The 16186-nt window shown below is 37.8% G+C and overlaps 1 protein-coding gene across 1 annotated transcript in view; it reads left to right on the top strand.

Annotated features, from left to right (window-relative positions):
- The window catches only part of PAK3 (p21 (RAC1) activated kinase 3), a 216630-nt gene that overhangs the window by 130982 nt on the left and 69462 nt on the right, over window positions 1-16186 (top strand). Inside the window, exon 12 of the mRNA XM_033114094.1 lies at window positions 265-328. Within this exon, the coding sequence (XP_032969985.1) occupies window positions 265-328 (64 nt within the window). The remainder of the gene's footprint in view (window positions 1-264; window positions 329-16186) is intronic.

The raw sequence follows: 16186 nt of genomic DNA, 5'->3' as shown, positions 1-16186 counted from the left end.
TGACCAATCCTTTGTTTCCCAAACATCATCAATTTTAAATATAAACAGCATGGGTTATTACTACTATTTTAATTAATATATTACAATTTGTTACTTTAATAAAATTTATTATTATCCATTAAAATTATAGAAATCACATGGGAAAATTGTTCTAATATTTTATTTGTCATTGACCCTGGCACCTTAATTTTTCATATTACACAAAGAGAAATCAATCGATTTTAATCCATCTCTCTCTCTCCCTTTCTTCCCCCCCCTACTCAGGAAGCATTGTGAGTGTTGGTGACCCAAAGAAAAAATACACAAGATTTGAAAAAATTGGTCAAGGGTGAGTGATTCTTATTTGAAATATCAAAAGGTAAACACCTGAGATATACATTAAAATTCAATAACAGCTTGGATTTCTGATAAATTATGCTTCTCATTTGGTGGGTCATATTCATGTTTTGCATCCTCAATGTTAACCTTTCTGGTTGACAGATGACTATTAATTAACCAAGGAACATATTCTGCTGTAATCTTCACTATTTTTGGACTGACAGTGAATTTATTTAGGGGCATTTTGATCACACATAGTTAGAAGATTCAAACTGATTTCTTTAGAAAAGGAGTACGGATATAGAAATGTCTAGTTTGTATGAAAACCCCCTTTATCTATATGAATGTTATGCTTAAGATCCTGTTTCATTATCAAACAGGAAAGTGACAGAGTGAGGGTAGGGAAAATCCTTATTGAATGATCCAGAGATGGACAGAGTTGACAATCTCAGTTAGGAAGAAACTGATCAATAACCCTAAAACGAGATGAAGTGCATCATTTTCACCTACTATGCTCATTAAGAATAAAGTTGCTGGCTCAAGATGTTGGAGTAGCTAAACACTGTGTTTGCCTCCTCTCACAACCACACCAAAATTACAACTAAACTACAGAGCAACTGTCATTGAGAATAACCTGAAATCTAGCTGAACTAAAGTCCTACCTCTAAGGACATTCAGAAGAAGATACCTTGAGACTGATAGGTAGGGCAGAGATGCAGAACAGGTCAGTCTCACACCCCTATGTGACCTTTAAAATTAGGGAGTGATATCTCAGCTGCAGAAGCCTCCCCTGTGTGAGCCTGGGGTCCCAGCTCCACACCAGGATCCCAAGCCCAGGGTTCCAGTGCCAGGGAGAGAAGTTACCTTAACTTCTGGCTGTGAAAACCAGAAGAGATTGTGGCTGGATGAGACAGAGCAGCTGAAGTCCCCTAAGATCCCCTTAAAGGGCCAGTGCACAGGCTTACTTGGTGACAGGCTCACTCACTCTAAGCTCCAGAGCTGGGGCAGCAGCTCAGAAGGTGCCAGGGATGTACAGGGAAGAACTGATTCATCTGGCTGCAGGATAAGGCCTGGAGAGGCAGCATTCTCCCAGACAGAAGTACTGGTAGAATCCATTGTTTCTTTATCAAGCACTCCCCTCTTGTGGTGTACAGACATGGCACCACCATATCTGAGTTTCCAACAACATGGCTAACACTGTTCATTCACCTACCTTGTGTTTCCCTGAGATCCTGCCCCACCCAACTTTTGGGCATACCCAAGTCACTGCCAGTGGCTTTTCTGTACAAACAGCCTGTCTTAACTCATGGTACAGACATTCCTAAAACATCTAAAAGGTTCACAAAACCCAAACAAGCAGCATCTGGCTTTGGCATGCCCCCTACTACTTGCTGAGTAGTTCAAAGCCCAGCACTAGTGACAGCCAGTGTCAGTTTGCAATTGGCCCTCTCAAGGCACCTCCAAGCCTAATACAGATAGCATATTACCTTCTGGTTCATGCCAGGTTGCCCGAGCAGGGCACAGGCTCCAGCTGGATTTGGCCTGTAACAGGGCCTCCTTCAAGATGCCCCAGGGCAGGCATGCCTGACGATCAGCTATAGACTGAGCTGGAGCATAACCCAGCTACCTCCAAGGACAACACACCCAAATGGCAGGCTGGGCAGGTGCCAGAGCCCCACTAAAGTGAATCTTCCTCCATGGAGTTAGCCCCTGCACCACAGCTCTTCCACTGTAGTCCTAGCCAGTCCTCACAACCAATCAGCCCTAAGTTCAGTACTTTCCATTGATGTGCCAACAGCAACCAAGACTCAACTACAATAGGTGGGCACACACAACCCACACAAGAGACACACTTGAAGCACCCAGGTCAGGTGACTGGGTAGATTGCACCACGGGGCCCCACAGGACACCTACTGCATAGGGCCACTCTACTTATACTGGGAGACATAGCAACTCTACCTAAAACATAGAAACAAATACAGCGAGGCATCCAAAATGGGGAGACAAAGAAACATGTCCCAAATAAAAGAACAGAGCAAATCTCCAGAAAAAGAACTAAACAAAATAGAGACAAGCAATCTACCAGATGCAGAATTCAAATCACTGGTTATAAGGATGCTCAGTGATCTCAGGGAGAACTTCAACAAAGAGATAGGAATCATAAAAATGGAGATAGAAAAAATTTAAAAAAGAACCATTCAGAAATAAATAATACAATGACTGAAATGAAGCTACATTAGAGGGACTCAACAGATTAGATGAAGCAGAGGATTGAATCAGTGATTTAGAAGATAAGGTAAAAGAAAACACCCAATCAGAACAGCAAAAAGAATCCAAAAAAATAAGAATAGTTTAAGAGTTATCGGGGATAACATCAAGCATACCAGCATTAGCATCATAGGAATGCCAGAAGGATAAAAGTGTAAACAAGGAATGGAAGAACTGACTGAGTGGTGAACACACAATATGATATATAGATGATATAGTACAGAATTTTACACTTGAAATCTATGTAACTTTACTAACAATTGTCACCCCGATAAATTTAAAAAATAAAATTTTAAAAAAAATGCAATAGATTAAAAAAAAAAAAAAAAGATGAACCAAAACAGGCCCACACCAAGATACATTATAATTAAAATGCCAAAGGTTTTTTTAGCGACAAAAAATGAATTTTAAAATCAGGAAGAGACAAGCAGTTAGTTACCTACAAGGGAGCTCCCATAAGACTGTCAGCTGATTTCTCAACAGAATTTTTGCAGGCAAGAAGGGATTGGCACAAAATATTAAAAGTGATAAAAAGCAAGGCCCTATAACCAAGATTACTCTACCCAGCAAAGCTATCATTTCAAATTGAAGGACAGATAGTTTCCCAGAAAAGAAAAAGCTAAAGGAGTTCATCAACACCAAACCACTATTAGAAAGTATGTTAAAGGAACTTCCTTAAGATAAAAATATGTATAATAAAATTACAATAACTACAAATCTATCCACAATTGCTATAAATGTAAGTGGATTAAATGCTCCAATCAAAAGATAGGGTAACTGAATGAGTAAGAAAACAAGACCCTTACATATACTCCTTACAAGAGATTCACTTCTGATCAAAAGACATACACAGACTGAAAGTAAAGGGATGAAAAAACATATTTCATGAAAATGGAAACAAAGAAAAACTGGTGTAGCACTACTTATAACAGATAAATTATAACAAGAGACAAAGAATGAAGGGAATGGGTTCTTGCCATCTGTGGTGGCATGGATTACCTGGAGGGTATTGTGCTGAATGAGTTATATCAGACATAGAAAGTCAGATGCAATGTGATTTCCATTTTTATGTGGAATCTAAATAACAAAATGAAGAAAGAAAAGCAACAAACTCAGAGAAACAGAGAACATTTTTCTGGTTGCCAGATGGTAGTGGGTTTGGAGTGGGTAGGTGAAAGAGGTGAAGGGATTAAGAAGTTCAAATAGTTTGTTACAAAGCAGTCTTGGGAATGTAGCATATAGCATAAGGAATATAGTCAACAATATTGTAATGACTATATATGGTGTCAGATTGGTACTAGATTTATCAGGGTGATAGATGGGAGGGGGTGGGGCAGGGTGAAAAAGGTGAAGGTATTAAGTAAAAATTGGAAGTTACAAAATAGTCATGGGGATGTAACATAAAACATAGGAAATATAGTCAGTAGTATGGTAATAACTATGTATAGTGCTAGGTGGCTGCTAGAGTAGTCAAGAGGATCACTTGCTAAATTATATGAATGTCTAACCACTATGCTGTACATCTGAAATTAATGTAAAATAATATTGAATGTCAGCTGGAATTGAAAAATTAAAAAGGGGGGAAGACGAAGGGGAATAAGAGATTCAAATTTCTAGGTATAAAACAAATAAGTCATTAGGAGTTAATGTACAACATAGGGAATGTAGTCAATAATATTGTGCTGCCATGGTACATTGTCAGATGGTTACTGGATTTATTATGGTGGTCATTTCTTTAGGTATGTAAATGTTCAATAACTAAGGTGTACACCTGAAACCAATACATGAGGTGTGATCAAACAATACTGTGAATGTTTAAATTGTAAAAGAAAAAATTACAGTAAAAGACACATTGCCATTAATCCCCCTCAATTACTCCCCCTCGCTTTAAACACAATTATTCCATCATTCTTGCCACATTCTGAAGTACTTCTGGAAGTCCTCTTTGATGAGTGTCTTTAGTTGTGCTGTCGTGGCTGCCTCAATGTCCTGAATCGATTCAAAACGTTTACCTTTCATAGTCATTTTGATTTTGGGGAAGAGCAGAAGTTGCACGGTGCCAGATTTGGTGAACAAGATGTATGAGGACACACTGTAATGTTTTTATTTGACAGAAATTACTGTACCAGAAGTGATGTGTGATATGGAGCCTTTCCGTTAGGATCACAAAATATGGTGAATGCTGCTGCCAAGTGCTATCCAATGGAAAGGCAGGGATCTTAACAGGGGAAGTGGAGTGTCGAATATTAGTAACAGTGTGTGACAAGTTTCAACTTGTTCGATGCAGTCAGTTGGGTATGAGCTATTGTTGAGAGAGGGTGTGTTTTAAACTGTGCCGTAAATCCTCTTCCATCATGACAAAACTCCATGTCACACATTGCTTCTGTATATGGCAATTTCTATCAAATAAAAACATTTCATTGCAGCTTTATTTACAGTGGCCAAGACATGGAAACAACCAAAATGTCCTTCAATAGATGAATGGATAAAGAAGTTGTGGTATATATACACAATGGAATATTATTCGGCAATAAGAAAAGATGATTTAGGAACATTTGTGACAACATGGATGGATCTTGAGATTAGAATGCTAAGCAAAACAAGTCAGACAGCAAAAGTAGACAACCATATGATTTCACTGATATGTGGTATATAAACCAAAAACTACAAAAGAACAAGACAAGCAAATGAGAAACAAAAACTCATAGACACAGACAACAGTTTAGTGGTTACCAGAGGTTAAAGGGGGTGGGGGGTAGGAGATGAGGGTATGGGGGATCCAATATATGGTGATGGAAGGAGAACTGACTCTGGGTGGTGAACACACACTGTGATTTATAGAGGATGTAATACAGAATTGTATACCTGAAATTTATGTAACTTTACTAACAATCCTCATCCCAATAAACTTTAATTTAAAAAAAAAACACATTATGGGGTGTCCTCATACACCGTTTTCACTGGATCTGGCACTGTGCGACTTTTGGCTCTTTCCCAAAGTCAAAATGACCATGAGAGGTAAATGTTGTGAATCAATTCAGGATATCATGGCAGCCACAACAGCACAACTAAAGACATTCACGAAAGAGGACTTCCAGAACTGCTTCAGAAAGGGGCAAGAACAATGGGATAAGTGTGTTTGAAGCGAGGGAGAGTATTTTGAGGGGGATTGGTGGCACTGTGTCTTACTATAATAATATTTTTATTTAAACATTCACTGTATATTTTTATCACACCTCATAATATTTGTGTTAGCTATATTTTAATAAAAATCTTCTTTAAATGAAACAAAATTTTATACTTAAAAAAAGAATAAAGTTTCCCACGCCCACTGCTAGAGACTTGATTCAGAAGTATGGAATGGGAAATGGGACTCAGAAGTATGGAACTGAACTTTGGAAAAATTCCTCAGCGAATCCTGATCATTAGCTAGACATGGGAACCATGGGGCTAAATCATTCACTAAAGCTAAAGATGGAAATTACCAGTTCGACAAGTCAGCTGTAATTAGGCATGGTTCTGAGGCCTCAATGTGAAACTACGCTGGAGGGCCTGAGGAGGGAACAGTGATTGAAAAAGGGAAAAGTTTTGTTTAAAGAGAATTGAAGTGTTCTTAAGGGCTGTTTTGTTTGCTTGTTTTTTTTTTGTTTTGTTTTGTTTTGTTTTAATGAGGAATGAGACAGGATATTTAAATGCACCAACTACTATATGCCAGGAACTAAGATAGTACCCCAGAGGTCTCTTGGATGAGACAAGGTGCTGGGAAGGATGGGATGCAGCTAATGTACCTGCAAAATTGTGCTAGCCACTCAGCCAATAGAGTCTGTTTTTGTATAAGGGAATGTAGAATTTATTCAAGCAGTTTACTGCTTTCCCTGGTGTTCTTAGGTTCAGAAAATTATATATTACGTGTAAGCTTTACTATTTTTCATGACTTTTATATTTTGTTGGATTCTTCCCCTTAGCGTTTTTTTGTTGTTGTTTGTTTGTTTGTTTTTTACTAAAGTTTCTTTTGAAATTGCCAATTTATCTCGAGAAATAAGGGAAGCCTTCATTAGACATTTTGACCTGAGGGTAAGCAGAGCATGATACAAAATATCTCAATAAATTTTGTATCCGTTACATGTTGAAATGATACTTTACATGCATTGTTTAAAATAAAATGTGTTAAGACTAATTTCACCTTTTAAACTTTCTAAATACACCTGTCAGAAATTTTAAAATATGGCTCACATTATATTTCTAGTGGACAGCACTGCTCTAGTTAGAGGTTTAAATATGGAAGCTATTCATGAAATGTTGTGTGTTTTTTGGGGTTTTTTTTAGAATTGTTTTTCGGGGAGTGGGGAATGGATGATGTTATAATTTTGTTTTGATTATTCATTCCCACTAGGACACAATTGAGTCAAAAATAGCATTGAATTTAGAAAGAAAAAAGTAACAAATGGTTTCAAATATCTCCCAGTTACCAGGTAATGAATCAAGACTGATTTCTGCAAGAACAAAGATTAGGCCACCAAGCAACTTTGCATACCAAAGAGATTTCCCCTCTTGGTTGTTATTTATACTTATGACCGATAAAGGTGCAAAAGGAAAGATCTATATTTCTAAAGATCTATATTTGTAAAGTCTTATAATCTAAAATGAAAAATCAAAGTAGAAATCCTGCTTGCCACTGCAGAAAGGTCTGTTTTAAATTTCCAGCAAGTACATCATTTTAATGAATAATGAAACCAGCAGATAGTTTACTCATAGGCCCAATTCAAATTTTAAATAAGTCTTAGAGGGTAGGAAGTCTATTTTATGTCTCATTTTGTCTCCTTTACTATCTTGCACAGTGCTTTTACACTTAGTAGGCCCCCCAAAACAATTTTGTACAATTTTGTATCACAGCAATAGTTTATGTGGCCAAGGTCAGAGACCTACAGAAATCCCTGTCTGCCTCCCTGTCTGCCTCCCCGTCTCTCTGGATCTGTTTTTGCCTCAATAAATATTTCTTGAACTAATAAGAATGTTTGTCGTTCTAGCTCTCCTTTTCCTCTGTCCTTTGTGTTTTCGTGTTTGTGTGTGTGTCTGTGTGTGTGTGTGTGTACTACCTTGCTCTAGCTCTACCTGTATTGATCTTTCTCTTCCTCTTTCTCAATTTGTCCTCATCTCTGTTTCCCCATAATGACTTGATCAGCTGCACCATATCTGGTTTTTTATCTTTTGTGTGTCCTGTACATTTGTCTTTTTCATTCATTTTCACCTTCCATTGTCCATTTACACACACACACACACACACACACACACACACACACAACGATCTTAATGTAAAATCAAGATACATTTTAAATAGTTTTTAAGATATAATCTAGTAACTTTATTTATTTACTTTAATTTTATCATTTATTTGTTAATTTTTGTTTTAGTATATTTTTGTTCTCTGTTCTTAGTTTTTAAAGTAAATGATCAAAGTATTGATTTATTTCTCTGTAGACCAAAGAAATCCACTTAAATTAATTTTCTTAAATTCCTCTGTGTTTTTTTCCCCGTGAATTGCTGGCCTAAGTTAAGCACACTAGTCTCTATTCTCAATATATAAAGTTTTTATTTTCTTTTCATTAATTCTGTTTTTTTTTTCATTATTGTTTGCTTTGCCTATTATAAATGGTGACATTCAAATCCCTGACAGTAATCATTTGGTGCTAGGAATAATCAGCTCCAGTATCAAGTTTTCAGCTTCAGGAAGCACAACAGGTTACTCTTGGGAGCCAGAGAAGACCTTCTGCATTAATCACCCTCATCATCTTGGAAAACTAAATTTTTCCAGTATGGGTTTCTGCGATCCCAGCATTCAGGCCTGAGGCTAGAGAATTGGGCTCCATCTTCCTTAAATCAATTTCAGAATTGCATGTCTAATCATTTGAGGCCATAGCTGTGAATCGAAGGTTAAAAATGACATTATTTTACCAGCTTTGCTGTGAAAAGTGATCTATAATTGGCCACCAAATTTAGATATATATTTTTTTTAATTTATTGGGGTGACAATTGTTAGTAAAATTACACAGATTTCAGGTGTACAATTCTGTATTACATCATCTATAAATCCCATTGTGTGTTCACCACCCAGAATCAGTTCTCCTTCCATCACCATATATTGGATCCCCCATACCCTCATCTCCCACCCCCCACCCCCCTTACCCTCTGGTAACCACTAAACTATTGTCTGTGTCTATGAGTTCTTGTTTCTCATTTGTTTGTCTTGTTCTTTTGTTGTTTTTAGTTTATATACCATATATCAGTGAAATTATATGGTTCTCTGCTTTTTCTGTCTGACTCGTTTCGCTTAGCATTCTAATCTCAAGATCCATCCATGTTGTCGCAAATGTTCCTAAATCATCTTTTCTTATTGCCGAATAATATTCCATTGTGTATATATACCACAACTTCTTTATCCATTCATCTATCGATGGACATTTTGGTTGTTTCCATGTCTTGGCTACCATAAACAAAGCTGCAATGAACATTGGAGAACACGTGTCTTTATGTGTAGATGTTTTCAGATTTTTTGGGTAGATACCCAGGAGAGGGATTGATGGGTCATATGGTAATTCTATTCTTAAATTCTTGAGGAACCTCCAACTGCCTTCCATAGAGGCTGCACCAAACTGCATTTCCACCAACAGTGTATGAGGGTCCTTTTTCTCCACAGCCTCATCAACACTTGTTATTATTTGTCTTGATAGCCATTCTAACTGGGGTGAGGTAATATCTCATTGTGGTTTTTATTTGCATTTCTCTGATGAATAGTGATGTTGAGCATCTTTTCATATGTCTGTTGGCCATCTGTATGTCCTCTTTGGAGAAATGTCTATTCAGTTCCTCTGCCCATTTTTCATTTGGATTGTTTGTTCTTTTCTTCTTGTAGAGTTATATGAGTTCCTCATATATTTTGGATATTAGCCCCTTATCGGTTGGCAGTGCTGTTTGCAAAAAATCTCCCATTTGATTGGTTGCCTCTTTATTTTGTTGATGGTTTCTTTTGCTGTGCAGAAGCTTTTAAGTTTGATATAGTCCCATTCATTTATTTTAGCTTTTACTTCCCTTGTCTTTGAAGTCAAATTCATAAAATCCTCTTTGAACCCAAGGTCCATAAGTTTAGTACCTATGTTTTATTCTATGCAGTTTACTGTTTCAGCTATTCTGTTTAAATCTTTGATCCATTTTGAGTTAATGTTGGTACACAGTGATAGATAGAAGTCTAGGTTCATTCTTTTGTACATGGCTTTCCAATTCTCCAGGCACCATTTACTGAAGAGGCTGTCTTTTCTCCATTGTATGTTTTTGGCTTATTTCTCAAAAATTATCTGTCCATATTTATGTGGGTTTATTTCTGGGTTCTCAATTCTATTCCATTGGTCTATGTGTCTGTTTTTCTGCCAATAGCATGCTGTTTTGATTATTGTTGCCCTGTAGTACAAGCTGAAGTCAGGGAATGTGATAAGTACCACAAGCATTGTTCTGTTTTCTTAAAGTTGCTCTGGCTATTAGGGGTCTTTTTTGGTTTCATACAGATCTGATGATTTTTTGCTCTATTTCTGTAAAAGTTGCCATTGGGATTTTGATGGAGATCGAATTAAATCTGTATATTGCCTTTGGGAATATGGGCATTTTAACTATGTTGATTCTTCCAATCCATGAACACAGAATGTCTTTCCATTTCTTTGTGTCTTCTTCAATTTCTTTAAAAATGTCTTAGAGTTTTGAGTGTATAAGCCTTTAACATCCTTGTTTAAGTTGATTCCTAGGGGCTTTTTTTGTTGTTGTTGTTGCAATTGCAAAAGGAATTGTTTTTTTTCTTTATTTCTTTTTCTGAGATGTCATTGTTAGTATATAGGAATGCAATGGACTTTTGTACATTGATTTTATAGCCAGCAACTTTACTATATTCCTATATTGTTTCTAATAGCATTTTCTTGGATCTTTAGGGATTTCTATATACTGTGTTTCCCCAAAAATAAGACCTAGCTGGACCATCATCTCTAATGCGTTTTTTGGAGGAGAAATTAATATAAGACTCAGTCTTATCTTAATATAACACCGGGTCTTATATAATACAATATGATATAATATAAGACCAGTTCTTACTTTAATATAAGACTGGGTATCATATCATATCATATCATATCATATCATATCATATCATATCATTTCATATACGGGGTCTTATATTGATTTTTGCTCCAAAAGACGCATTAGAAATGACGGTCCGGCTAGGTCTTATTTCCGGGGAAACCTGTAGAGCACCATGTCACCTGGAAAATATGACAGTTTAACTTCTTCATTCCCAATTCGGATGCCTTTTATTTTTTTTCTCTTGCCTCATTGCTATGGCGAGGACTTCCAATACTATATTGAAAAGTAGTAATGATAGGGAACAGGCCTGTCGTGTTCTTGAAATTTGAGCAAAGGCCTTCAGTTTTCCACCATTAATTATGATATTAGCAGAAGGTTTGTCATATATGGACTTTTTTATATTAAGATATTTCCTTCTATACCAATTTTATTAAGTCTTTTAATCATAAACAGATGTTGTATCTTGTCAAATGCTTTTTCTGCATCTATTGATATAATCGTAGATTTTTTTTTATTAGTTTCAGGTGCACAAAACAATGTAATAGTTAGAAATCTATCCTTTATATCCCTCACATTGTGTCAACTCTCCTCCCGCCAGCCACTATCCCTCTGACATCGCACACAGCAGTTAGTTACATTTGCATTGTGTCTATTCCTAATGCTGTAGTTCTCTTCTTGTAACTATATACATTATATATATATATATATATATATATATATACACACACATATAAAATATATATATATATACATATATATACATACACACACATATATATACATATATACATATATATTTACATATATACATATATATACATATACACATATATAAACTTGTAGATGACATTCATTTTTGTTCAGCTTCAGCTTCAGGTGTACAGTTCAGTGATCAGGCATCTACATCTCCCTGAGGTGGTCTCCCTAACGAGACAAGTGTCCTTTGAATACTCTACAAAATCTTCACAACATTATTAAGTACATTCCCCAAATTAACTTTCATAACCCTGTGGCAATCTGACTGTGGTTTCTAATCTCGTCACCTTCCCCCTTATCCCCAGCCCCCTTCCCATCTAGCAACGCTCAGTATTTCCTCTATGTCTCTGAACCTGTTTCTGATTAGTTCATTCATTTTTATTTTCTTTAGATTCCACATATAAGTGAGATCATATGGTATTTGTCTTTCTCTTTCTGACTTATTTCACTTAACATAATGTTCTCCATCCATGTTGTTGCAAATGGTAAGATTTCTTTCTTCTTTATGGCTGTGTAATACTTCATTGTATAAATGTACCACCGTTTCTTAATCCAGTCGTCTACTGATGGGCATTTCGGTTGTTTCCATGTCTTGGCTTTTGTGTATAGTGCTGCAATAAACATAGGATTGCATAATTTTTTTTGAATTAGACTTTTGGATTTCTCTGGATAGATACCTAGGAGTGGAATTGCTGGATCATAAGGTGGTTCCATTTTCAGATTATTGAGATACCTCCATAATGTTTTCCATAGTGGCTACACCAATCTGCAATCCCACCAACAGTGCACAAGGGTTACCCTTTTCTCCACATCCTTCCCATCACTTGTTGTTTGTTGATTTATTGATGAGAGCCATTTTGACTGGGGTGAGGTGGTTTCTCATTGTTGTTTATTTTTGCATTTCTCTGATGGTTAGTGAGGTTGAGCATTTTTCCGTATGTCTGTTTGCCATCTGTATGTCCTTTTTAGAAAAATGTCTCTTCATGTCCTCTGACCATTTTTTAATTGGGCTGTTTGTTTTTTTTTGGAGTTCAGTTGAGTGAGTTTTTTATAAATTTGTGATATTAATCCCTTATCAGATATATCATTGGCAAATATCTATTTCCATTCAGTAGGATCCCTTTTTGATTTATTTATGGTTTCCATTGCTGTGGAAAAAAAAAAAACTTTTTAGTTTGATGTAATCCCACATATTTATTTTTTCTCTTACTTCCCTTGCCTGAGGGGATATATCAGTAAAAATCTTACTCCAGGTAGTGTCTGTAAAGTTTCTTCCTGGAGGACGTCATAGGAATGGCGGCAGCAAGGCGGACTTTTTGAGTTCTCCTCCGGATCTTATCACAAACAGGACATCTATAACCCATCAAAGGACTCTGCAAATCACGCAGAACAGCTAAAAGACTCGTGCAAGGATTACTTCAAGGTTGGCAAATTGGGTGAGCAGGGAAAGAGGGAAGGGAGCAGAGTGGAGATTCAGATGCATCCACAGTTGTGGAGATGCGGTGCACGTCTGTGGCTGTGGAGACGTGGCTGGAAACCATGGCTGGAGAGATGCAGGGGATCCCAGGACGGAACAGAGAATACAAAAGCCAGGAAGTGGGCTCTTTCCCTGCGTCCCACAGCTGATCTCTCCTGCTGAGGTGGCAGCATATCCAGCATTTGAGGCAGTAATCTCAGCTGTGACCTCCAGATGGGCCCTAGGTAAGAAAAAGGACACAAACTCCTGGGCCCCTCCTCCCACTCTACCAACCCTACCCTTACCCTTCCAGAGATGTTAAATGGTCCCTGAACTTAGGAGTAGTGTCAGATTACAGAGGAGCAGTAGTGCGCAGGTTCTGGGAAGACCAGCGAGCAGCTCTGACCCAGGGAACAGGCTGGGAAGAGTGTGATTTTTGCTGGGCTGGGAGAGAAGCGACTCCTCCACCCCCAGCCACCACCATTTCTGGCCTGCAGGAAGTGTGTGACACGGCTGGACTGGGAGAGAGAAGAACCCTCCATCCCCAGCCCCCACCCTATCTGGCCTGCCTAGGGCAGGGCAATAACAACTGCTGAGGCACTCCCAGGGATCAGCAGTAGGCAGCAGATGCAGCTCTGAGCTTTCAGCAGCTCAGAAATCTCCCGCCCGCCACACACACACACATACACTCACACACACACACAAACACACACACACGGAAAATGTGCCCTAAGACTCAGGAGAACTGGACACAGAGCTGGTGGTGCTACTCTCAGTGCGCATATGTGCAGGCAAGAGCAGAAACTGCACTGACTTTGTAGAAACTACCATCCAGACCCCTCAGCCCCACTACTTTAAATCTAGAGTCCCGAGGACACTTTGGGCACCAGGTGACTGGCTGTGCCTGCACAATACACAGAGAACTCTTTGGTACAGCAGAGGACAACCTGGAGATTACGTGGTGGGCTTAAGCCACAACTGGCATTGCTTTTTTTGTTTTGTTTTGTTTTTATATCTTTGATATCTTTGCCTGTCTTGAGTATAGCTTATAGGTTGTTTTTACATGTGAATGTATTTGGTTTCTTCTTTGTTGTTGTTGTTGTTGTGCTTTTGATATGCTTTTTTCTGAAATTGCCCTACTCCTGGACCCAGATTAAGAGGCACAAGATTCAACACACCCAGAGGCCAACTCCAGACCAAACCAGAGTACTACCAGGTTTGACCTACAAGTGACACACCCAGAGGGAATTCTCTACAAGCACAAGGACCCATAGAGACCAAACCTCATTTAAGTGGTCAACCCTCATGCAGCAGAATATCCTGCTGTGAGCAGAGCCAAGTCTCACAACTAGTCAGCCTTAGAAACAACAGCACCTACTCACAAGCTAAAAGCAATTAAATATCAACTTTAACAGGACAATATACACAACACAAAAGTCACCTTTGGAGCACACGCAGAGGAGAAGAAGGAAGTGGTGCAAGTCAAATACAAAGGACAAGTACTACATAAGATATCCCAGCAAAAACTAATAACACTAGGGGATCTACCTAATACATCGAAACAAACACAGAGAGTCAGCCAGAATGGGGAAACAAAGAAACATTTCCCAAATAAAAGAACAGAAGAAACCTCCAGAATTGGAACTAAATGAAATAGAGATAACCAACCTCTCAGAGACAGAGTTCAGAACACTGGTGATAAGAATGTTTAAGGAGCTTAGAGAAGACATAAAGAAGGATGTAGAAATCATAACGAACGAGCTTAGAGAAAACATAAAGAAGGACGTAGAAATCATAACGAAAAACCAGTTGGAACTAAAGAACACAATTACCGAAATTAAGAACTCACTTGAAGGAATTACCAGCAGGCTAGATGAAGCAGAGGATCGAATCAGCGACTTAGAAGACAAGGTAGCAGAGATCACCCAAACGGAACAACAAAAAGAAAAAAGAATAAAAAACAATGAAGTTGGCCTAAGAGACCTCTGGGATAACATCAAGCGCAACAACATGCGCATCATAGGAATGCCAGAAGGTGAAGAGAGCAAGCAAGGGATTGAGAACATATTTGAAGTAATAATGTCTGAAAACTTCCCCAACCTGATGAAGGAAACCAACATACAAGTCCAGGAAATGCAGAGTTCCAACCAGGATTAACCCAAACAGGTCCACACCGAGACACATTATAGTTAAAATGGCAAAGCTTAAAGACAAAGAGAGAATCCTAAAAGCAGCAAGAGAAAGACGGAGGGTTACATACAAGGGGACTCCCATAAGACTATCAAATGATTTTTCTACAGAAACATTGAAGGCCAGGAGGGAGTGGCAGGAGATACTTAAAGTGATGGAAAACAAAGGCCTACAACCTAGATTGCTTTATCCAGCAAGGCTATCATTTAAAGTTGATGGAGAGATAAAGAGCTTTCCAGAAAAAAATAAGCTAAAGGAATTTATTACCACCAAGCCAGCATTGCAAGAAATACTAAAAGGACTTCTGTAAATAGAAGAAAGATCAAAACAACCTAACTACAAATTTAAAAATGGCAATATCTATGTACCTATCAATAATCACTTTAAATGTAAATGGATTAAATGCTCCAATCAAAAGACATAGGGTGGCTGACTGGATAAGACAGCAAGACCCTTGTATATGCTGTATACAAGAGACTCATCTCAGAACAAAAGACACACACAGGCTGAAAGTGAAGGGTTGGAGTAAGATATTTCATGCAAATGGAAACGAGAAAAAAGCTGGAGTTGCAATACTTATTTCTGACAAAATAGACTTTAAAATGAAGAACATACTAAAAGATAAAGATGGGCACTATATAATAATAAAGGGATCGATCCGACAAGAGGACATAACCCTAGTAAACATCTATGCACCCAACATAGGAGCACCTAAATATATAAAACAGGTACTGACTGACATAAAGACAGAGATCAACAGTAACACTATCATAGTAGGGGACTTCAACACACCTCTTGCAACAAAGGACAGGTCTTCCAGACAGAAAATCAATATGGAAACAACAGCCTTAAATGATACATTGGACCACTTGGATTTAATCGATATTTTCAGAACATTTCACCCCAATGCTGCAAAATACACCTTCTTCTCAAGCGCACATGGAACATTTTCCAAGATAGATCATATGTTAGGCCACAAAACAAGTCTTGATAAATTTAAGAAAATTGAAATCATACCAATTGTCTTCTCTGATCACAATGCTATGAAATTAGAAATGAACTACAGGAAAAAAACGGGAA

Source organism: Rhinolophus ferrumequinum, chromosome X (genome assembly GCF_004115265.2).
Source record: "Rhinolophus ferrumequinum isolate MPI-CBG mRhiFer1 chromosome X, mRhiFer1_v1.p, whole genome shotgun sequence".
Taxonomy (NCBI): Eukaryota; Metazoa; Chordata; class Mammalia; order Chiroptera; family Rhinolophidae; genus Rhinolophus; species Rhinolophus ferrumequinum.
The sequence above is the reverse complement of the archived record's forward strand: the minus strand, read 5'-3'. Positions and strand labels throughout refer to the sequence as shown.